At 42.4% G+C, this 22,528-nt stretch overlaps 2 protein-coding genes across 5 annotated transcripts in view; one reads left to right on the top strand and one right to left on the bottom strand.

Annotated features, from left to right (window-relative positions):
* LOC139914477 (zeta-sarcoglycan-like) overlaps positions 1-12,958 on the bottom strand; it is a 31,901-nt gene extending 18,943 nt beyond the window's left edge. For 2 of the 3 annotated variants that reach the window (XM_071902822.2, XM_071902807.2), the window contains exons 1-3: positions 12,859-12,958; positions 4,149-4,343; positions 1,958-2,059 (exon numbers count right to left, since the gene is read on the bottom strand). In XM_071902822.2, the coding sequence (XP_071758923.1) occupies positions 1,958-2,059; positions 4,149-4,343; positions 12,859-12,897 (336 nt within the window). In that variant the 5' untranslated portion in view covers positions 12,898-12,958. The remainder of the gene's footprint in view (positions 1-1,957; positions 2,060-4,148; positions 4,344-12,858) is intronic. The other variant, XM_071902815.2, reaches the window with a different exon arrangement.
* Positions 12,959-15,107: 2,149 nt separating this feature from the next.
* On the top strand, positions 15,108-17,225 carry LOC139914497 (dynactin subunit 6-like). Of its 2 annotated transcripts, none has more exons than XM_071902835.2 (7): positions 15,108-15,153; positions 15,545-15,609; positions 15,705-15,810; positions 16,065-16,153; positions 16,298-16,345; positions 16,462-16,604; positions 16,724-17,225. In XM_071902835.2, the coding sequence occupies exons 1-7, from the start codon at positions 15,119-15,121 to the stop codon at positions 16,820-16,822; spliced, it is 585 nt and encodes a 194-aa protein (XP_071758936.1). In that variant the 5' UTR covers positions 15,108-15,118; the 3' UTR covers positions 16,823-17,225. The 2 variants fall into 2 exon arrangements, with proteins under 2 accessions (XP_071758936.1, XP_071758944.1); XM_071902843.2 differs by lacking the exon at positions 15,108-15,153 and adding an exon at positions 15,161-15,320.
* Positions 17,226-22,528: the final 5,303 nt, after the last annotated feature.

Genomic DNA, 22,528 nt, shown 5'->3' on the forward strand with positions numbered 1-22,528 from the left:
TTCAACACAATAACACTCACACTGCAGTTACACATACCTTTAGATAGCTGTGATCGAACAATTATCACTACATTTCAGTTATAATAGTCCATTTGACGAAGAAGTGGAAATTAATACTTTTAGCTTGCTCGCACACTTCCTTGATTACATATCAAGTCATATTAGAAGATGCAGAAAAACAGGATTTTGTTGCTTCAGTTTGGAAACATTCGTTATGTATTTTACTCGTTGGAATGCCCACATCCAAAATCATTTGTATTTCTGAATTTAAAAATCAACCCGACATGAACTGAAGCAGATATTTCTCGCTTTTGGTGAGTACGGTTGATACCTTGGACTGCTGACGTCGGTGGATTCCCTGCTATGTTTACAGCTTGTGTTGACACGCTTACGCAATTTATAATGCCAGCTGGGAGATATCGCAGTCCGCAAAAAATTCCTACATATGCTAAAGTGAAAAAAACAACAAAAACATGCCTATGAGCAGTGAAAAGTAATCAAGGTTCAAGGCTTGAGCAGACGTAAAAAAATATTGTGATGCTGTTATTTACCTTTTATAAGATATCTCCAATATACTACTGTGTCCAACGCTCTTTGTGGTAATGGCTTATTGATCAATGGTGGTTATCTGACTGAAAAAAGGCGCCGTTCACCGTGGTGTAAACTCTCTACCGCTCATTGGATAACCCTAATCCCTGCTCTCTCAGTGCTTGACATATTTCCTCAGGTGAGAAATATTGAGTGACCCACAGAGATTTTTGTCCTGCAAATATTTCTGGTGCCAGTAGATAAGGGTGCCACTGCACAGCCTGTCTGTAAAACAAGACAGTAAAAATGTCTGCAGGCGTTATTGCACCACTACTGTGTTAGCCCACGGTGGGGAATGAAATATTGGCTTTGTCGAATGTTCGGCTCGGGCGTCTGCAGTGGCCTTGAGGTGTTTGCCATGTGCTAAGTGCGCCACCGTTATATTTAAATAAATGTTTAGCTTGAACTAGAACATCAAAGACTCTGAGTAGGCAATTCCAACTTGTTTCTCAATCTGGTGTGGCAAATCCTACCCACTATCTAGCCACTGCCTCCATCGACATCCCTCAAAAATCGAATCTACATGGAACCCCAGCTTCCAGCGCTTGAAATTGCTTTCTGCACCATGCCTAATCACTCAAAAGGGAATGATCCAACTGGGTGTCTATGATTCGTGTGGGAGAAGAAAATTTGGATCAACTTTGCACTGGAGCTGTGTTGGTTAATCTACTGAACATCAAAGAGGAGAAGGAGGAGGGAGGAAGCGGAGAGGGGAATTTATCGCGTGGGCTTGATTGGAAATCCAGCGGGGGACTCTGGTCCCTCTGTAATCGTCTGTAATCTCCTGTAGGGTTGTATGTGACCTGTGAGCAGCCGAGAGGCAGCCTATTACCCATCTCCTGCCGATGGCAGCCCCTGATAGCACACCGTTGGAGGATGACAGGAAATGAGGAGGAGGAGAAGAGGAGCGCACAAGAAAGAGGGAGGGAGAGAGAGAGAGAGAGAGAGAGGGGGGGGGAGAGAGAGAGAGAGAGAGAGAGAGAGAGAGAGGGGGGGGGGAGAGAGAGAGAGAGAGAGAGAGAGAGAGAGAGAGAGAGAGAGAGAGAGAGAGAGAGAGAGAGAGAGAGAGAGAGAGAGAGAGAGAGAGAGAGAGAGAGAATCTCTCCAACCCAGGCACCATGCAGAAATATAAGGCTACATCAAAGTGCCTTCAAGTCGGAGAGCCTTGGAGGAAAGTTGGCCTTTGTTGTTAATGAATTGATTATACTTCCCCAACACTGAGAGATCAATACCAGCTTGTCAATGGTTTTGGCAAGATCTTTTTCCGTAAGAGCTTTTCACATAGGTTCCAGTCGATGGTAGTTATTCCTAGTTCATGAGTGCCACACTGCATTGATCACCAGGCACCTTGAGGACAGTGAGAACTTACCCTTCTGGACTGGATCTCATTCACATAGAGAGGCAAAAGAAACTCGGAGATTCCCTCCAGGCGAATCCCATCTTGGTTCAACTGCAGGTTTCCCATTCCGTCCTGCAACATAATCATGAATATCAGAGGAAGAAATACAGCAATATGCATTAGTGTTCCCATCCTATGCTGCACTGTGTGCTAAAGGCCATATCAGTGTTGCTGTGATGAGCAAAAAAGTATTTGGTGCACACACACAAAAGTCTATTAACCTCCTTGTCAAAATTCATGATTTGATTGAAAGGATCTTAGCGTACATGCCGTGTCTTCCCAAAAGCATACAAAATTGAATTCTCCTGTCCCTGAACTGCATTAGGCTGGGCAATAGCTGTTGTGTATTAATGCCGGCAGGCCAGACAGGCAGGTGGACGGGCGGTGCTGAATGACAGGGCAGAAGTAGGACATGACACCAAGGTGACAATGCCACAGACAGTCAGCGGTGTCAGGGTGACAGGCTGGGTGCAGTGGGAGGCAGACTGAGCAACACCATGGCTAATGTGGCAGCTATGGAAGTGATGGTGGAGGAGAGTAGCACACCGACGACAACTCTAAAAACAAATACCAGATTTACATTTACACAGATTTACATGAGTTGGCTTGCGGCTGATGTGTAGTTTTAAATAAGTCAGGTTTAATTCCACACCCAGACAAAATGTCAAAGTAGATTAAAATGAAAATGGCCATTGTGCCTCATCTTCAGACCAGTGAGGAAGTCAGGGAGGAATGAGTCGGGCATCTTCTCTCATACATCCAGGTGTGCTTGTTAAAAGGAATATTATGGACCTCCGCAAAAGGTGGACGATGGAATATATATATTATACTGTATATATCATATCTTCAAAGAGTGCACAGTGTATGTACAATTTTTGAGAATAAAATTGGCCGAAGAGGGTGTGTGTGGCATTTAATGCATGTAAATAGTAAATATGCCATATTTATTACCTCTGCCAAGGAGGTTATGTTTTCACTCGATAGTTTGTTTGTCTCTCTGTCAGCAGGATATCCCAAAAACCTATGAATAGATTTCCATGCAATGTGGTGGACAGATCGGCCTTTGGCGAAGGAACAATTGATTCGATTTCGGTGGTGATCTGGATCTGGGATTTCCATGATTAGACAATTACAGTTTTTAGCCGTAACTATGACAGTAACAGAGATAGAGACTTGATTCCAAATCCTAAGGGTGTGTTTGCAGGGTGAAGAAATCAATTTAACTTAAAATTTAAATGATAGGAATGATGCCTTTGGGTGTAACAGAAAGTTGGAGAATTATTCAGCGTTGGCGGTGTGATTGTCACCGATGCTTTTCAAAACAATAGTATAAAAAAAATAACTTTCTCTCATGCCAAAGTCTATCTGCTCAGAAACAAACTTATTATAATTCCAGTAGGAGGGGGGTGCAGGTTGGCAGGCGTCTTCTTACTGAGTTGCCCAAGTCCTGAGAGATGGGGAGCAGTGGAGTACATTTTCTGGAGCGACACCAACAGCGCTGATAAGGTCTTTTACTCATGACACAGATTGATGGGAGGCGAGGGAGTGGGGGAGTGATAGCGATAGTCGGGGGACGCGTCCGTCACAGAGGGGGGATGCTGCCATCAGGAGTTTGTTGACAAAATGGTAGATTGTGTGCATTGTCCCTGAAAATGTCACAGGGACTCGCAGCATCTGCCTGCTTGGTTTTTCTTTTCGAGATTAACACATTGTGTGTCAGCCGGTGCCGCTTCCAAGTCTTTTCTAATTCTTTACCAAATCCAAATGAGGAAAAACTCACAGCATGGGAGACGGTTTTAAATGAGCTGCCGTGAATACAATTCTTCCCATCAGGCTTTGTATTAAGGTCAAGACTAGGATTCTATATCCATATAACTGAAAATCTATACTTGACCCATATACTGCACTAAAATTAGCATTTGTTGACAAACTATTTCTTAACCTTGAGAAAGTAAGGCATGCAATTTAGTGGATACACTCCACAAATGTAAGGTTTGGGATAGTGTCCTGAAGTGTCCTTGTTTTGACATGACTGAATATGGAGGCCAAAAGACTCATTGTGGATTATTTCTTTAATATGTTAACAGTTAAATTCAAGACGCATAACATCACCTGTCCAACTGAGTCAGTGTTATTGGCAAGGATGCCATGGTGTACTCACCACTGAGAAATTCATGACCTTTATTATCCAGACAGTGAGCGCCAGGTTAACTATCATGATGACCAGGAGCAGCAGCAGGAAGAAATAGAAGCATCTTTTCCTCCAGCCGTACAGACCCACTGGGTAGACGGCATTGCAGCCAGGGCGCTGGAGGTGCAGGGACTGGGACGCAAGTATATACTGCTCCTGGGTAATCTGCAACACAACCAAAGACAGCGGCCTTTATGTAACATGGCTGTAAAGATTATATAGGCTCCACAAAAGCAATCACACGTACGCAGTTATGGCTCTGGGCTTGCAAAGGAGCTTAGGCACGATTGAGAAAGTACCTCCTAAACTGTTATTTCACAATTTTGAAAAGTTCTGCTATTAAAAAGAAAGAGCAAAAAGTGAAACCATCCCATGAATGTAAACTGGGGTATTACTACAGGCTGAAAAGTCCATGCATGGTAATTGAATGGAGAGTTCGAAGGATACACTGGGATGTGATTGTTCAAATTTTCAAAGTCAGGATTTCAGTTTTTGCATGGCTGATTACTACTTTCCTGCTTTTTCCGGCTTCTGTGATCACATACCTGGGTACACTGGCTCTATACACTTCTTAAAATTGAACCGATAGAGTAATCCATCAAGCTCTGCGCCTAACAGACAAGGTTGTTGGGGTGACTTGATTTTATTAACTGAGATACCACATCAGAGTTCCCATTTAAAGAAAAAACGGTGTGTTTCATGCCGATTTAGGAAAGAGGGATCATCAGTCAAGATTCATTGCTGACAAGTTAGTGAACAGTCAAGGGAATGATTGGCCCAACAGTGCCGCTAAGAACCAATATGCCAAAGCTCTTGGAGAACATTTCCGGTTGTTGTATTCATGTACAAACAGGCCACTACATCGCTAAACATCATTTGTATGGATTTAATAACAAAGTGTCACAGCTTTGTTTTCCATGCTAATTAAATGTTGACATTTTATCGAACTGGGTCCCTATGTTCACAAACAATGTCACCATGAGTGACAGCTTCCTGCAGCCAACCTGTTTATTTCCCCCCTGAGACTTGAGATCTTGTGAACGTTGTTGCACATGGTTGCCCATCAACCTTTAAAAAACGGCAAAGTATTTCATTTTCCATTTTGCACTAAGTGTGTCTCAGCAGGCTTTATGGAAGAATGACCAGCAAATTGATGGAGAAGGTTGCTTTGAAATCAAGTCGGCCCATGGGCTTGTTTATCCCAACCTTGATGGAAGGGTATGTTTCTAGCACGTTCTTCACAAAGGTCATGTCATAAACACATTAGACGGTCCATTTCTTCCACTCAACACTAATGAAAATAGGAGGTCGATTTTGGGACGGAGGGTCAGTTTGCTTCCGGAAAATGATATACTGTATATAGTCTAGGTGAGTAAGTCAGTCCCTGGCAGGCAGCACTCAAAACTTACTACATGTGAGCTCTGATCTAAGATCAGAGGCGCTGATGACTGTCAAATGTGGTCGTCCAGGCGAGTGTCAGCAGTTGCTGTTCTTCTGCCAGCGGTGACCGCAGGGTTGACAGGGTGTAACTTACCGTCACAGGTGGCAAGGCTAGCTGAGCTACGAACACCGCTTTCTGTTCAGCTATGGATGAATTCATATAGAGTCGGCCTGCCCTTCCACACTTTTGCATAGCTAATAAATAAAGCCAAGTGCTTGGTAGTACACAGAGAGAAACCGCTTTGGTTTATTATACGTCTTGCGATGGAAGAATGTCTCATGGCCACACATCCATAACTGACACACCTGAGCACAGTCTTCCCCAAAGGAATACTCCAGAAGTGCTATGCATGCATAACTGAAGCAGGGATCCATACATGCTTTATTCATACTTAGCATGTCATTAGCATAGGACACTCAGTGGTGCCAGTTGTCATTAGATTGTATGTTTTCCTGACAGGTCCTCATTAACAGTGGCAGAGCAAGGATTCTTTAGCTCAGTGAGCTGATGACTTTTTCAATGAGGAACGAAAGTACTTGGCAAAGGTTAGAATAGTGGCAGAAATTTTATTCCTTACTACTCTCGCCAAACTTGCATACGGAGCAGCAACATGAAGCCTTTGTCTGCTATAGAAAATTGACACACACAGCCTATATTCTACTGCTTTAACTGGATAGGTTAACAAACAGGAAACATAAACATGCCCTATGTTGGCATTTCATTGTTGCAATAAATCAATATCTGTTGGAGCTATATTTCACTGATTACAAAACCACTACAGACACTGAATCCAGCTGTATGGGATTGGGTGAGAGTGTGTATCAGCTGGTTAAAGGCTAGTGCTAGAAATAGGCGCCGTACATCGTTACCTGCCCTCCTGAATTTCCCCAAGGGGATTAATAAAGTGCTAACTTATCTTAATGAACAGAACTCAGGGAGCATTTTTATGCAAGCATCCAATGCTGGAGTCTTGGCTTTACATAATAGAGCTATCTTTTAAATATCACCACCATTACTCTGAGGAGAACCTACTGTACATGGTCGGCCTATTTAGTACTGTAGGGAAAACTTAAAAATGGGAATCACAGAGTTAGAAACTGACCGGTCAACCGAAGAGGAACAATCAACCCTAAACAATAAAATCAGAATTCTATTGTATGCACTAGGGATGGGACGATATGCTTACCTCACGATACGATTTGATACGCGATATGGGGTTCTCGATTCAAGTTCAGTGACAACAAAGTCTGACTGTGCAGAATTATGTTTATTTTTGAGCCACAAATCTTTCTAGCAATGGCATTGGCTTCCTAGAATGTAAAAGTCCAAATCATATAATTTGGATAGAGAGTTTTTGAAATTTTGATGGGAAAGTCGTCTCATTTGTGATTACTTTGTGATTACTACAGCAGAATAAAATATCTAATATCACAATTCATTTTTCTGCCCCACGATACACATTGTCACATTTTTGTATTGCGATATATTGAATTTCGATATATCGTCCCATCCCTAGTATGCACAAATTATTTTGAAGAAATTACGGCCAAGCATTCCATTGGCGAGATTTCAGTCTTCTGAAATTCACAAACCCACCAACAAGTTTGGCCTGGCGGTCTCTGTGTGCTTCAGCCTATAGTTCCTATTCACTTGGAACCGCATGAATTATTGGACAACCTCCTCCAACACAAAGTAATCATAATGCAGGCTACGGCACTTCAGACCTGGCATCCAACAAAAGTCTTCAACAAGCTTACTACTGCGACACAATTTAATCCACTCCTCTAGAGAGCGTTTCCTTGGAATAACAGTTTGGGTCACATCTGCCGGTGGTGGCAGATGTCTCACAAATGGATGTTGCGACTTTGCAGCAAATACAAATGACCCATATCGCCGGCCTAGAAATGTCAGTGATTCCAATTTAGCCGGTGATACAGCTGAGGGACAAGAGCATTATGAGAGGTGGGAACGCTAAGGCTGGTAAGCACGTTATAAGCTCAAGAGCTAGGACATGCAAGTCATTTTCACGATGGATTAACTACAACTTTCCATAAAAACTTGTGCTATTACTGTGTTTATGTTTCAGAACACGATCAGTTGCATCTGTTAATCTATCAGGCTTGGAGCAGAAACTTTGGAGGATGCGTTTACACTTTCTTCAACATAAAACCACTGAAGTATTTTGTCTCTGAGCGGCGACTACTGAAGTACTGAGCACTCAAGATCCTCTTTGCTATAGTTCTAACGTCCTTACACTTAATTGGAATCTGAGAGACACTCAAGGGTATATAAACATTGTATAACACCCCAAAAAAATGGCTCAAGACCAAAGTTTTAGCCTACAGCCATGCCAGCGCAGGACAGCTCCAGTCTATTTTCAATCCACTGTTGCTAGGGGAAACTTCAGCACTTCTAATTTCTATGGCAACCCACTGTTCCCAGCGCTGCTGGATCCTGTGATTTCTTTGCAGAGTTTTAATGCATATATTACTCCGGTCGAGTCATGCCTCCTAAAGCTTGGTTTATTCACAGAGCAAGTGGAGGAGAGTGCATAGCAGAGTGAAAGTGTTTTGTCAATCAGTCTTTTCAGCATGCTGGTCACAGTTGACTCTCACAAACACGTTCGCTGTACTGATCAACGTGGCTAACTACAGGGGACGGACAAAATGACAGAAACACCACATGAAAAACACCTGTAACTAAGCCACTAAATTACAATAACAAAGGCAGCTATGCAGGCGAGTCATATTAAGTCGAATGCCAATTAGCAGCGTCAGCTTTAAAAGAGGTCTGACATTAATTGTGATTCAAGCGAGACAAGCGGAGTTACTAAGAGGCCAAATAATCGGTGTCCAAATTAGAAGTACATCGGTCAGAAAACTGTAAGATTATTAATTTTGCATCACTAATGTGGCAAGGGGAACATTGTTGATAATCATTGGAAAAGAGGAATAGTGGTCACAAGTCAAAGCTCACTGACGGGGATAAACAGACAAAACTACAGCCTCAAAAGTCACCCCAGAATTTATTTAATGCCTCTGTTACACAGTCTCAACAAAAAATTCACAAAGCTGGTATTTGTGGTAGGGCTGTCATTCAGAAACAGCTTGTATTCAAGGCCACAGCACAAAGACTCAGAATCTGGTGAGAGCAATGGGAGAAAGTAATTTGGTTCATGAGTCGTCTTTCATCCTCTTTCCTGCATCCGGACCGGTTTACGTCCAGAAAAAGCCAAAGGATGCCTTCAACCCAAGATTGCCCACTGTTAAACCTGGTGGTGGATCTGTAATGTATGGGCAGCCATGTTTTAGCAGTCATTAGGACTGATCATTGCTCTGCATGGTTGTATAACGGCTGAAGAACATGAGGCCATTTCAAGATAAGATGAAACTTTATTGATCCCCATGGGGACATTAAGTTGTTGCAGCAGCAAAAGTAATAGGATTCAGCAGGGAAAAGGAAAGACAATATGAGCGCACAGCTCGAACATAAAGATAAGTGATAAAACAGTACCTACAGAATGTTGGCAACAATTTCAACAAGGACCAGGCGCACCCTAGGGTACAAATACTGTTCCCTCATGATCTTACCATATTACAGGATGATAACGCTCCCATACACACTGCTAAACAAAACCTGAACACCAAGATAAAGTGAAACACCTTCCACGGCTCCAACAACATTCAACCTTTAGAAAAAGTTTTTTTATGGTGATCAGTTTTTTCTTTTATTAGAATGATCTATATATAGTAAACAAGAGAGATAAATGCATATTAAAACATTTTGAAGTGCAGAGTGCTTAGTTGATTTCCAGCTCCTTCATCCCTCAAGGTTTTCCTTCTTTAAGAATGGTCCAGTATCCCATTACACACAGTTCAGGTCTTGTATAACAGCATTACAAGGATGAATGAAGCTGTTCTGAAGGCAAAAGATGGCCCTACTCCTCATTAGGTAAATTACATTCATATATTGCTAGGTGTTTCCTTTATTTTGTCCATCCCCCTGTAAGTAGTTTTGCTCTTTTAAGAACAAGAGACGAACACAGATTGCAAATATAGGCCAGAGAATCAATCAATGCACAGACTTCCGCACCAAATAAAACTGCAAACTATGTATTTTGTAGAAGTGAAAAGTGACCATTTTTCTCTCCACGTGGACACACGAGATGAGAACACATTTTCTGGGACAACAATTATTTTTAATGTCTGCCATCATCATCTGAAAAAGATTAAGATTAAGATCTCTCTATGATGTCAAAATATACTCTAAGATTCAAGAGGAATATCAACAGATTATCAGGAGCAGCCGGGTCTGAAACCCGCTGTAAAGCTACGGATGGTTTACCACCTACTAGCCAAGTCCTGATTACATGCAATTTCTATTTATAGCTCAACACCTCCACAGCAACTTGCATCTCCAAGGTACAATAAGCTATAAAAGCCTCTATCTTTATAGATTATGCACTGCAACAGAAAAGTCCTTGCGAATTTGATACAAAACCATATTTATCACATTTTCATAGGGTACTTCATCAATCCCTATTAAGTTTTTGCTGAGATGTGACTGTCAGTTTCTTTGCTGGGGGGGAGGTGGGGGTCCTCAGAGCTTTGACAACATACAGTCCGTTGCAGCTGGAGCAAGCCAAGGCTAGCAATTACCCAGCAGTCCCTTCCCTCTGCCAGCACGCCTCATCTTCACCAATTAGCGTAGAGGGCGATATTCTACATGCTGTTTTGATCAAACAGTGACACGCTGCAGAGGCAGCAAAACACAGCTGAGAAGCGCCTAATGAAAGAAAATGAGACGTTATTAATGCCTGATGATGTTAATCAGCAAATCGGCTGACGCTCTCTCACTCAGCGGTGCCACAGGAGTCCCACAGGGCCTCCTCAGCTGGAGGTAAGGCAACATTTGAGGTGCACTAATGATTATATACTAGTGGTAGTCATCCATCCTGTATTTTATCTGCATATCACTGCACAGTAGCCTTCCAACTGTCGCTGAGGCAGCAACAGGGAAAGTGGTTGGACACAGTGAGCGTAGAAGTGCGACATATTAAAGCACCTTATCTTTTATTTTGTCAGAAGGTCTAAATTAAAAGACACAGACAGAGACGCCTGAATACAAGAGTGTAACTGGACAAGCCCATCATATGCAAGCAACTTCTCAAATAGGCAACTCATTGCATTGATGTAACCATTTCACATGGTGCTGATGCGACAGAGAAGATGCTGCAGTCAATAGATGGTCGACCAAAAATGTGAAATTCAATTTTGGTGGCTCCATCTGCCCTGCGGAGTAACAATAGGGCTGGTGCTTGTCAATGGTTTGAACTTACGCTGTGAGGTTGCCCTTTCTTTGTTGTTGGATGGCGGTGCACTTTCCTCAACTGAAAGCAAAAAGATAACCTACTGTAAGCACGGCACCAGCAGGGATCAAAGATCTCCAGTAAGACTTCCACAAAGAAAGGTCGCAGCTGTTCAATCAGAACACAGAACCAACAAGATTCCTCTGAACATCACTGGCAAAAAAAAAACGTTTGAAAAGGTTTTTCACAGAGAATTTCCTTGTGCTTGTGGTACGTGGCGGCCGATACCTCAAAGCTGTTCTTTTGATGACAGTTTCATGAAAAAACCCGCAAAAATGTGTGTTTGTGGTCTACAACAAAAAGTGTGCAGCAAACCGCCGTGATATGCTGCAACCCTCTGACAGAGAGACTGAGGAAATTGAATGAGATCTTTGACTGTAACCTTTGCAACACTCATTAATGTCGACATTCAGACAGCTGGCTTTGTTACTGCCTGGGCCTTGGATGTTTGGGGCTCTGTCAGTTCCCGTCTCAGTGTTGATGGTGCTGGCAGCGGCAAAAGACGACAAACTGCTGATGTAAACAGACAGACACTTCACAGTACACTAGCTCTCCTTGCTAATCCCCAGCAAATCCTTAGACAGCCAACGGGGCCATTTTGGACAGCACCCCCATAGACATCATTTGCATTCATCAGTCGAACACACAGGGGAAGCGGCTGACTGATCGGAGCATTATCGCCAATAATGGAAACAAAGATTTTAAAACAATGAAGTCTCCTTTACGAACACAACAGTCTCCTTTCTTTTAAATTACAGTAGATAGTACAATTCCTACACTTTCAGCAACCTTCTTTACAATTCAGCACATTTAAGTTTCAAAATAAGTAGCTTACATTGAATATGATACAGAACAAATAAGCTGAAAGAGAAAACTAACTTGCAGACATCTTAGTAAGCGAGGACTCAACTTAGAGCCCAAGCAGGAGTTATTTCTTGACTGATAAGCATTGACCCTACACCAATCCCAAAGCTGTCTGTGCAATGGGCCAAACAGAGACTCTGCTGTTGTGTGGGTTCCTGACACCGGGTTTTTCTTTTGCACTGCAGCACTGAGAGAAGATGCATATATATATATATATATATATATATATATTTACACACACTGTATCCAGAGGTTACTGCATGCCTCCCCCTGCTAGACTGGAATGATAATGAGAATAGTGCAGGCAGAATATGCATAGGCTGTCACATTACTCTCTTTCTTGAACTGGAGAATGGGTGGAGTGTGAGGTATTGGTGCAAGAGGGAGAAATTCACATGTGAACATAATGACCCTCAGCAACTTTCAATTCAAGGACTTCTGTGGTCTTTGAGCACTGATAAATGTTTGTTATTTCCTCATATATTAGCCTGGACTAAGTAGGCTGCAACTAGTGCAAAATTGGACAGAGTGAGCAGACACTTTACCTTCATCTTCTATTAGTTGGAAAAGGGGGTTAGTATATCATTTTTATGGCAGAAACTAACTGATGGGTGCACCTGTTACAGAAAGGACTAAGGTGTAACTATTAAGACAAGGGCATTAATCTTACAACATCATTTGAATGGCTGAAAAACACAATAGCTGTTATTTAAATGAATGAATGTCCAGCAAACACATTGTTGAACCCCTTATATTAAAGTCTTCTTCATTCTACATGCTTCAAAAGTGCTTTTCAAATTTGTCCGCATACGTTACAGCACATTTGTTCAAGTGAAGGAAGACGGTCAAGAAGACTCTCTTGCCTGTTGCATAATGCTCGGTCCGTGCCACAATTTAGCCAAACTGGGATCCTCTCCACCGACAAACTTTGGCAGTTTTAGCCCCAGAATTTAAAACAAAATCACATAAAACATGCGCATGTCAAGGTTTGGTCTAAACTGTCTTACCTTCAGCGTCTCTATGTCAAGGGTCGTCGACTGCTCCATGTTACAATGTCATCCCACCGTTACATATTTCCACAAAGTTGACACGAGCTGCACGCACGGGATTCAGCCCCGCTGTACGGGCCAGCTGCACTTCCTCACTCCCATTTAGCAGAATTAACATCCAACGCTGCTCTCAACTTCGGAAAATCTAAAATGTAAACGCATTAGCAGAACAAAAACGAGATTTTTTAAGTAGCATCATGTCAGTAGTTTTTCTAGGGACTGGTCTAGTTATGTGCGGGCTCAGGTGTATCCGTCTGCCGCTCACTTTTGAGACAGGAGCCGATGTCACGATGCGTCCTTAACCGCTGTCAAGTTAGCCGCTCCAAGTCAGACTTCCGGTGAGAACTTTCAAAATAAAAGCGGAGCATACCAGTATGATGTTATGTAGCCTATGCATGTATGCATGTCTGTATATTATTATCCCTCCCCCCGTGATTGTTATTGTTGTATTGTACTGTAACATGTATGTTGTATTGAACTGTAATAAGTTAAATCAATAAATTAAACATGTGGCTCAGTGGTTAGCAATGTTGCCTCACAGCAACAGGTCCTGGGTTCAAATCCTTTCTGTGTGGAGTTTGCATGTTCTCCCTGTGTTAGCATTGGTTTCCTCCCACAGTCCAAACACACTCTAAACTGCCCAGATGTGAATGTGAGTGTGTTTGTCTATTTATGTGTTAGCCCTGTGATGGACTGGCGACCTGTCCAGGGTGTTTCCCTGCCTTCTGCCCAATGTATGCTGGGATAGCCAGTCCCTCCATGGAATAAGCAGGTAAAGACGATGAATAATTAAATTGAAAAAATAATGCAGCATTTTTGAGTAATACAAAGTACCAATAATAAACATAAAAACCTTTACCTTTTATTTTGAAGCAGAATCGCTCTCCTTCCGGTTTTACTCTAGCGATCTCTGTCTCGCTTGACGCAGCACGAAACTCAAGAAGCAACGCATTAGATTACAAAAAACATTTAAAACGATCTTGCAGCCAAAGTTGGCCACAGGTAGCAGAAGGATTCATATCCGCCTCTCTCTTTCTTCATGAAGGAAAATCCTACTTGGGCTCCTACTTGCGCATCATCATCATCATCATCTCGCCCTCTCTCTCTCTCTCTCTCTCTCTCTCTCTCTCTCTCTCTCTCTCTCTCTCTCTCTCACGCAGCCTCTGTTTTGGTGTAAATGTGTTGTATTTTACATTTTACTCCTTCTTCTTTTACCCCTTATGAAAACAAACTATAGTAATCCTATAGTAAAATTTAGAATAATATAAATCACAGCAAAACTTTAAACCATCATGCAGCTGCTGTGAGTCAAAAACTTCTACCACACAAAACAGTAACACCATAGGAGATATAAAGTACGATATGGTCACTATAAACTCGCAGACACACTATTAAGTCCCTATAGGAATATCATAGTGATTTCCCTTACAGTTCCAGTGATTCAGTCATAAGCTAATAATTGCTTAGTTAGTGGGCTTTGTCTGCTCTCATTCATCGGTAGTGGATGCACTCTACAGGAGAAACGGTGACAGTGCAATAAAAGTAAAAGCTCTGTCAGTTGAAATTGTCCTAACAGGGAATGTACAGTAAATTAGAGGAATCTAGGCTCGCCTAAATTCTGTTTACCCGCCTCTTTATTTGTGAAATAGAATTAACCTACCTTTACCTAAAGGTAATATACTGTACATCTTTATCTTTATAGTTTTTTTGTTTATAATAGTGGTTGTTCACCTTATTGTGGTCACAGATTGGAGTCCACAGTCTACTCACATTTACAGGCTACTATAGTATTTCACATAATGGAAAGGTAGGCTTAATTAAGATTTTTTAATTTTAGTTTATTGTTAATGTTTGGCGACTAAACAATCTATATGGAAATGGTCTGTGCATAATAGGTAGAAACTATTGAATGGAATAGAGGGACAACATAAGAAAGAGAAAGTTTATTTTATATATTAAAAATATTTTTTATACATAAATTGTAATAATATTACATAAACAAGAGGACTATTAAATAAGAGTGCACAGTGTTTGATTGGAAAGGCTAGTTTTCCTTTATTCACACACATTGCAGTTCATCGCAGTATCCAAAAACATACAGTAGAGGGCAGCAAAGTTTCAGGATGGTGTTTTTCCAGACAAAAGCAATCGACCCTGAGCTGCGACTCTGCTCTACAAGGAATAATAATCAATTGTCGATGGGTTAATCGCCGTAAGGATGTCAGACGTCAACAAGCAAGCCGCACAGAAATGGTAACAACATTTCCTTAGCGTTAGCCTTCTCGCTACGAGCTGGCGACTTTTTGAAATACTGCATTTAATTCTGAAAGAGGCGTTAAATCTCAGGCATTAAAATCGTTTCTGTTTTGAAAAACCCTCTGGAAAAAATCACTGATGGCAACACCCACATTATCAGCTCGGTTCGTTATGCTTTTACATCATTTCAAAGACATCCAGTTAGCTTCTGGACTGAATCGTAGACATTGTTTGTAGTATTTGCTGTTGGTGAAGATGTAGGCCTAGTCGAAAACTACCATGGCATTTCTGTTTACCAAGACAGATTAGCTGCTGGTGGTTTAGCTAGCCTGGTTATGCTGTATGAATATTTCAGTGAAACCTAAATCATCTCTGTGTTTTCTTGCAGTACCAGAATCGCAGCTGGAGCTGTCGTGTGTGTAGAAAGCGAAATAAGAGGAGATGTGACCATTGGTAAGAATTTGTTTTTCTAATTTCACATGCGCCATCTTTTATCCAAACTAAATGCTGCAATAAAACGCTGTCCCATCCTGTTTCTGTTTCGCTAGGTGCCAGAACAGTTGTCCATCCCAAAGCACGGATTATAGCAGAGGCAGGCCCGATTGTCATTGGGGAGGGCAATCTGATTGAGGAGCAGGCACTTATCATTAACAGGTATGCTGTCACCACTATTCATACCTGTTATGTTTTTATTGCTTATTGTATATTCTATTTGTTCTATTCTATATCTATTTGTGTGCGTATTCTATTTGTCTTATTCCCTGCTGAATCCTATTAGTATATTAGTTTTACGACCCAAGTTCCCCATGAGATCATTAAAATCTTATCTTATCACATAACCTACTGTATACTCCCATGTATTGAAGACCATCAATACTGACCACTAGTATCACGTGTTCTATCTCTAGTTATCCAGAGAACATCATGCCAGACACAGAGGGCGTTGAGCCAAAGACCATGACCATTGGGACCAACAATGTGTTTGAAGTTGGATGTGGTATCCTTTGATTGGTAGTCTGTAATGGCTATCAATTGAAAAATGTTTGAAAATACTAATGCATAGATTTGCCATGTAATTGCATTATTTAAGAATTGGTACAGTTGGTTGCAACATTTTAAATCCTTAATGATTCTGCCAAAGTCTCTCAATCTTTGAAAATTGGAGACAACAACGTGATCGAGTCCAAAGGTAACTTTACATTCCTGTAGCCCACACATTTACATTTTGCACCTCCTCTATTACCATTTTTTTCATTGAAATATTTTTTGTTTTTCTCCCATCTGTTTGCTGGTGCTGAATCGTAGCTGATCTTGGGAGGAATGTGATCCTGACCAGCGGCTGTATCGTGGGCGCCTGCTGCCAGGTGAACACATGTGAAGTCATACCAGAGAACACCGTCATCTACGGCTCAAACTGCATCAGGCGCGTGCAGACTGAGAGGCCACAGGTCTGACTCCATTGATGCTTATTTCATCCCTGCGAGACTGTTGTCATGAAGTTTGTTGGCTGATATACGGCTGCATGAATAACCAGTGGTGAATTTTATCCGTTAACTCTCTGTTGCAGCCTCAGACTCTGCAGCTCGACTTCCTCATGAAGATTCTGCCCAACTACCATCACCTGAAGAAGACGGTCAAAGGAAGCAGCACGCCTGTCAGAAACTAACATGGGACCACCTCAACATGGCTAACACCCTCTGCCACCTGAAGCATCTGCACCAACACGCACCAGAAGCCCTGGTTTTGGTCTGACAGGCGTACGTCGCTTCAACCTGCACCTTCAGCACTCCTCTTGCAGACCGCTGTAGTTCCTTAACTTCTTGTACATCGCCTCTAGTGTTAACGACAGAAGTGCAAAAGTCACACTACATTTCTCCCTCCATATGAGGAACGCCTAGGTCCTGCATTTTATTCAAATTTTCATTTTATTTATTCGGTAACATTGACATGATATGCTTCTTTTGATCCAACACTATGCTTTTTTTCTGATATATTTTGCATCTGAAATGCTTCATTTCCACTGCCATTTTTATGTTAATCAGTCGTATTCATGTTTATTTATAACTGATCTAAATAAAGATAATGGTATTTAAAACTGTAACAAGGGCTGATTTTATAATGCCAGGGCTTGTATTCTTATATTTTATAACCACAAGGAGGAACTATTGAGCAACTGTTTGTCCACCATCTACAGGCTATTCAGAAGGCTTTGCTTAGGTGATACAAGATATCAAATAGTATTTATTAATAATAATACTAAAAATAATACATATATTATTAAGGTGTTGCATTAAAAATAACAGCAATTAATAATACTCTGTCAAAAGTTACATACTCCAAGCATTACAGTACTTCATCCCATCGTGAGTGTGAGCTTGAGTTGAGAAATAATATTGACCTAACAACAAACAGGTGCTGATGGGTGACAGAGTGACAATCAGTAGGTGTAACAGTCAGAGAGATTCACTGATTTACCTAAAAAACCTGGAAGCATTGAACAAAGGTGATGTCTAAAAAGAGCGGTGTGGGAGTGTTATCCTCTGTGCCGGAGAGGAGGATCTTGTGATTCAGTGGGTTGCCAGTTGCCACTCCAGTGCCCTCCCACCGGGGGTTTGGCAAATTGGTGCTGCGGGTACAGTGGGAATTCCACACAGAGCCTGCTTTATTGTAATTGACATGGGTGTGGTTGCTACTTGCATTTCCACTGCAGGATGGGGCTGAATAATGCCCGGCACCCCGCCCCCCCTCCCCTCTCCCCCGGCCCCATGGCTGTCCCTCTGAGCCCCTTGTGTGGTGCTCCATCTGCACCACAGACTCATGGATGTGTGTTTGGGTGGGGATGGATGTGTGTGTGTGTGTGTGTGTGGTGGAGGGAAGGGAGTCTGTGGCCTGAAACACATACATAGGAAGTTCAGCTGTCATGTTTTACAGTTGTTTCCATTAAACTCTTCAGTATGACGCTCAGAGAAGAAGCGCACTGCCCCCGCTCCGAACAGTTTAAGGGTTTCCGTCGTGCTCGGTGGGGCCGGGGCGCTGCACAGTACAGTAGCTCCCTGTAGGACGCCCGCAGCTGGTGTCACACACTGCCAATACTCATTTGAATATGTCACGGTGGAATCCCACGAGGAGTCCAGATCGACCGGGGGCTAATTATTTCACCGGCGGAGTGCAGCCGGGGCCCCGTCTAGGCTCCTTTCCATTCTCACTTTTTTTTTTTTTTTTTTCCACTACCAACATTTTTATTTTGGGGGTGTCGCCAAAGCGTCAGTTTACTTTAATATGACAAGGAAGACAGATGCCGGGGACAGTTGCACGAATGTGCAGAGTGACAAGGACCTCATGGGGGGCCTCTGTGGCTTTTTAATCTGGGTTGTTGTCTTTTTTCAGAGGCAATAGGCCCATGATGATAGGAACTCATAGCAGGAATTTCAGAGGAAGTTGAAATGCTGTTCTATATTTAGAAGCAGTTATTTATACCACTCCCTTACTGTACTGTTCTCAAACACAATTATGCAGCTTCCATTGGTACATTAAAACAGAAGTACATCATGGTGATCTGTTGAGTTTGATTTATAATATACAACACATTGACTGGCTATTCCCCAGGAGCTGATATGTTATACATCAATCCTTCTCCAGTGTGTATAACAGACAGAAGTTGATGTTTGCTTTTCTTTTCATATGATTTATCTCAAGCTAATATTTGGCCTTAGCTACAATATACAGCATTCCTTGCAGCGTCAATAGTATCTTATCTTAAACAAAGAAATGTCTGAGATTTTAGTTTGCCAAGCGAGTTCTGCCTATTTGGGATATTTCTATAAAAATGTGAGTGACAACCAAGTACACTCACATTTCTTCACCACTGTTTGGAAAGCAAGCAGCACCACTAACAGCTACAGTCGGCTCCTCACAGGCGAGAGTGGAAATGACAGCGAGTTATCAAACTGCAGCGTTTTGCTCAACAAACTCTGTTACTGGCTGTACTGTTGTGGTCCTATAAGCTCAGCGGCACATGCAGTTCAAGTCCAGTTAGTCGTGTTCAAAACAGGCCACCCGTTGCTTTGAGAGGATAGAGGCTTTCTGACAGCTGACCTTTGCATCCAGGTCCACACCACCTTTGAAAAGTGAAATGTGACCTATAGGGCACAGTGGCTTCCATTGCATTTCCACAGAAATAATTAATTTCATCGCAACAGGCACCGAAAACCGCTGGATGGCATGTCCTCATCCATGCCTTTTTAAAAAAAAAAACAGAGTTGCATCATCTTGGTTATGTTTCTCTGTGGCAATCGACAATTTTCCGCAATCATGCATTGTTATACATGAGCATCCTTTATAATTGTAGCTAATAAAATCACATTTGTTGTTTTTTAAACGCTCTAACCTGACCGTAAAACAACATAATAACGCTGTTTATTGCTTTTACAGACACATGAGGAGTGATTAAAGTGAATTTGTGTATCAGTAAACAGTGTACACCGTAATTGCATGCCATACCATTTGTGTTAATCAGAAAGATTTAGACTCTTGCCTTTTAAGGAAAGGTAAATATACACAGTTCTGCACCAGGAACGAAGCGATGGAAAGCAAATGAACTATTTTGTTGCGCACAGACTGTTCAGCTAAGATTAAAGGCAGCGGGAAAGACAAAGACATCAGAGTTTGGGTTTTACTTTAACCTTTTATTGTTCCGCTGCCCAACAAAAGGAGAGATATAACTTTACTTACTTCCTTTTCACCTGTTTTAAGACATTTCAGGACCACTCAAAAGCATTCCAAGAGTGCATTATAGTCCATTATACAGACCTGTGTCAACAGCTGGGAAGTCAAGCCTAGGAGACACACATAGCAAAGTCTCTGTTCTCTACTCAACCCTTTATCTGCCTGCTGACCCGTGAAAGCTTATACAGTACACCAAAACAACACAGACTTGTGCCTGTTTCTCCTGTTTGCATACAGACATCCTGTACCTCGACACAGTTGCAGGTGTTTTGATATATGAGAGAGGATGAGAGAGGAGGAGAAGGGATGAGACGGTTTGATGAGGGTGGCTTGCAGTCGAGTTCTTGTTTTTCGTTCGGTGCGCGTTTCATTCTCGCAGCTTGTCAGATTTAACACGCACCGGCACTCGGTGACCCCGACCGTGCCCTTGAGGATAAACTCACGTTCTACCTCACTACTCAGCAATGCAGCCTGCTTAATCACAAGAGCTGCTCTCTCTCTCCCTCTCTCTCTCTCTCTCTCCTTCTCTCTCTCTCTGGCCCAGCGCTCCGTCCAACAGCAGAAACACGTCGAAGAGCGAGAGCGAGAGCAACAGTGAATTTTCCTCAACTAAAATTCAGCATTTTTTTCCCACACCTGCCACATCAATTTGAGCTCTTAAAGGAGAATACCGGTGTCATACATTGTCGAACATTGCTTTAGAATTAACTGCTGTCCCTGCTAACAAAGACGCCTCACATAAAAAGACACAGATGTGACAATAAAGTTTGTAAGTTTTTGACAAGTTTTTGAAGAATTATTTCCTGGCAGAGACTTCCACTTCTTTCTCTGGGTGTCAGGTGATTGACAGTAAGCAGAGCGTAACATAATGTGTGCATTGATATGAAAACACTCAACTCAAACCCACAATGAAATAAAACACAGAGACTTGGGCAAAACTAAATGAAGGTTTGTTGTTTACTGTGATGGATTATTTCAAATCTGTGGAAGTTTTCAGAATGAATAGCTGCATTCTGAAGGTGGGAAAACAAACTCTGTATCTCCAACTATGCTGACTGTGTGCAGACAAACCAGGAATAATGTCTAATGTAAATGAGAGGGCCCACCTAGACGACTGGCAAAAAACACAGGTATTATCCTTTATGTTTATGTCACCCAGAGCTTGAATGAACAGAGCCTTGGCAACGAAGAAGCCAAACCGCAGTTGTTTGCCACTGACTAAGAAAGAGCATAATGACACGCTGAAAACAAAGAACCAAGTCAGGCCTCACATGGCCAATTAGAGCGGGTCAATATGACCACAAATTGCTCATTAGTGATCTTAGGGGGAGATCAAAGGGCACTAACCATAAGGGAGGAACTTTGCGTATCACTAAGTCAAAGGAATGGAATGGTCTGGCCCTCCGCCCAATGAGAGCCACTTACTCCACATCACTCAAAACAGTGAAGTGCACTCTGCCGAACCCAGTGTCAGCTCCGAAGGCACGCTCGCCTCTTTTTCCAGATGACTTCAACACTGCAACATTGTGTGTTTTTTGTTTTGTTGTTTTGGAGGAAGGTAGTAACCATGAAGTACTGTGATAAACGGCTTGCTTTGATACTACTGAGTTGCAGGAATGCAAAGGAGGAGTGGAAGGAAGAGGAAGGAGAGCGTGTCTTTGAGTCATCTGACTATTGACCGACTGGACTGCTCGTACCACAGGGGGTCCTCCCTAGGGGCAACACCGTCAGTCAATACATTGGCATTGTGTCATGACAGATTCCTGTTTCAGTGCTCATATCAAGCTGGTCTTTTAGCTATGAGTCAGTGGTCAGGAAGACGACACCGGTTCATTTAATTTGTTTTACTGGTTTTCAACTTTTCCATCGATCCTGCCTCTCTCCCTGTCTCTCTTTCTGTCTGTAGATGTTCTGACAACACAGATTAAATGCTTGTTAATTTTAAAACAAAAGATTTTCTATCCGCTTAAATCAACATGCATGCTCTCTTTTGATATACGCTCTTTCTCTGTGAAGTCAAACCAGCATAAATGCATCTTAAAATTGTTTAAGCCTGCATTTTCTTTGACTGGCAATCTCTCGGATAACATAAAAAGCATGCAAGTGTCTTCATTTTTAAGGCTGGACCATGTCAAACGCTTGCTGACGTGTTCCCCAGGACACCGTGACTAGACGTGTGTGTGTGTGTGTGTGTGTGTGTGTATGGGGGAAGGGGAGGTGGGTGGGGGGGCAGTGGCACCTCCCTACTCAGAGCATCAGACCACACAGCTCAGCCCTGAGACCTGTCAAACACAGCTGGGACATCTCTCTCCCCCCCTCCCCTCCCCTTCCCTCCTATCCTACCCCCCTCTCCTCCTTCTCCTCCTTCCTACCTCTCCTCCCCCTCTCCGCTCCCCAGAGGCCGGCAAGAAGCTTTGATAAAGGGATGTTGAGAAGCAAGGGGAACATTTCCATTTTTATCTGCTTGGAAGACCTGAAGACCCTCCCTCCCTCTCTCCCCATCCCGAACTGTTTCTCATCAGCATAAAAAGAATCTGCCATGTCCCTTCTTCATTGTGTACGCTTCAGACGTAACGTAATTGATATAGACACGACTGGGGAGGGGAAAGAGCAGAATTCACCAAGACCGATCCGCAGTGACTATTTT

Source organism: Centroberyx gerrardi, chromosome 23 (genome assembly GCF_048128805.1).
Source record: "Centroberyx gerrardi isolate f3 chromosome 23, fCenGer3.hap1.cur.20231027, whole genome shotgun sequence".
Classification (NCBI taxonomy): Eukaryota; Metazoa; Chordata; class Actinopteri; order Beryciformes; family Berycidae; genus Centroberyx; species Centroberyx gerrardi.

What these genes read in the sequence shown, in the direction of transcription:
- LOC139914497 (XM_071902835.2), top strand. Translation starts at nt 15,119, where the DNA reads ATGTCAGACGTCAACAAGCAAGCCGCACAGAAATG. An exon ending in AAGAGGAGATGTGACCATTG is followed by an intron (nt 15,610 to 15,704) that starts GTAAGAATTTGT and finishes CTGTTTCGCTAG; the next exon opens with GTGCCAGAACAGTTGTCCAT. An exon ending in TGCAGACTGAGAGGCCACAG is followed by an intron (nt 16,605 to 16,723) that starts GTCTGACTCCAT and finishes TCTCTGTTGCAG; the next exon opens with CCTCAGACTCTGCAGCTCGA.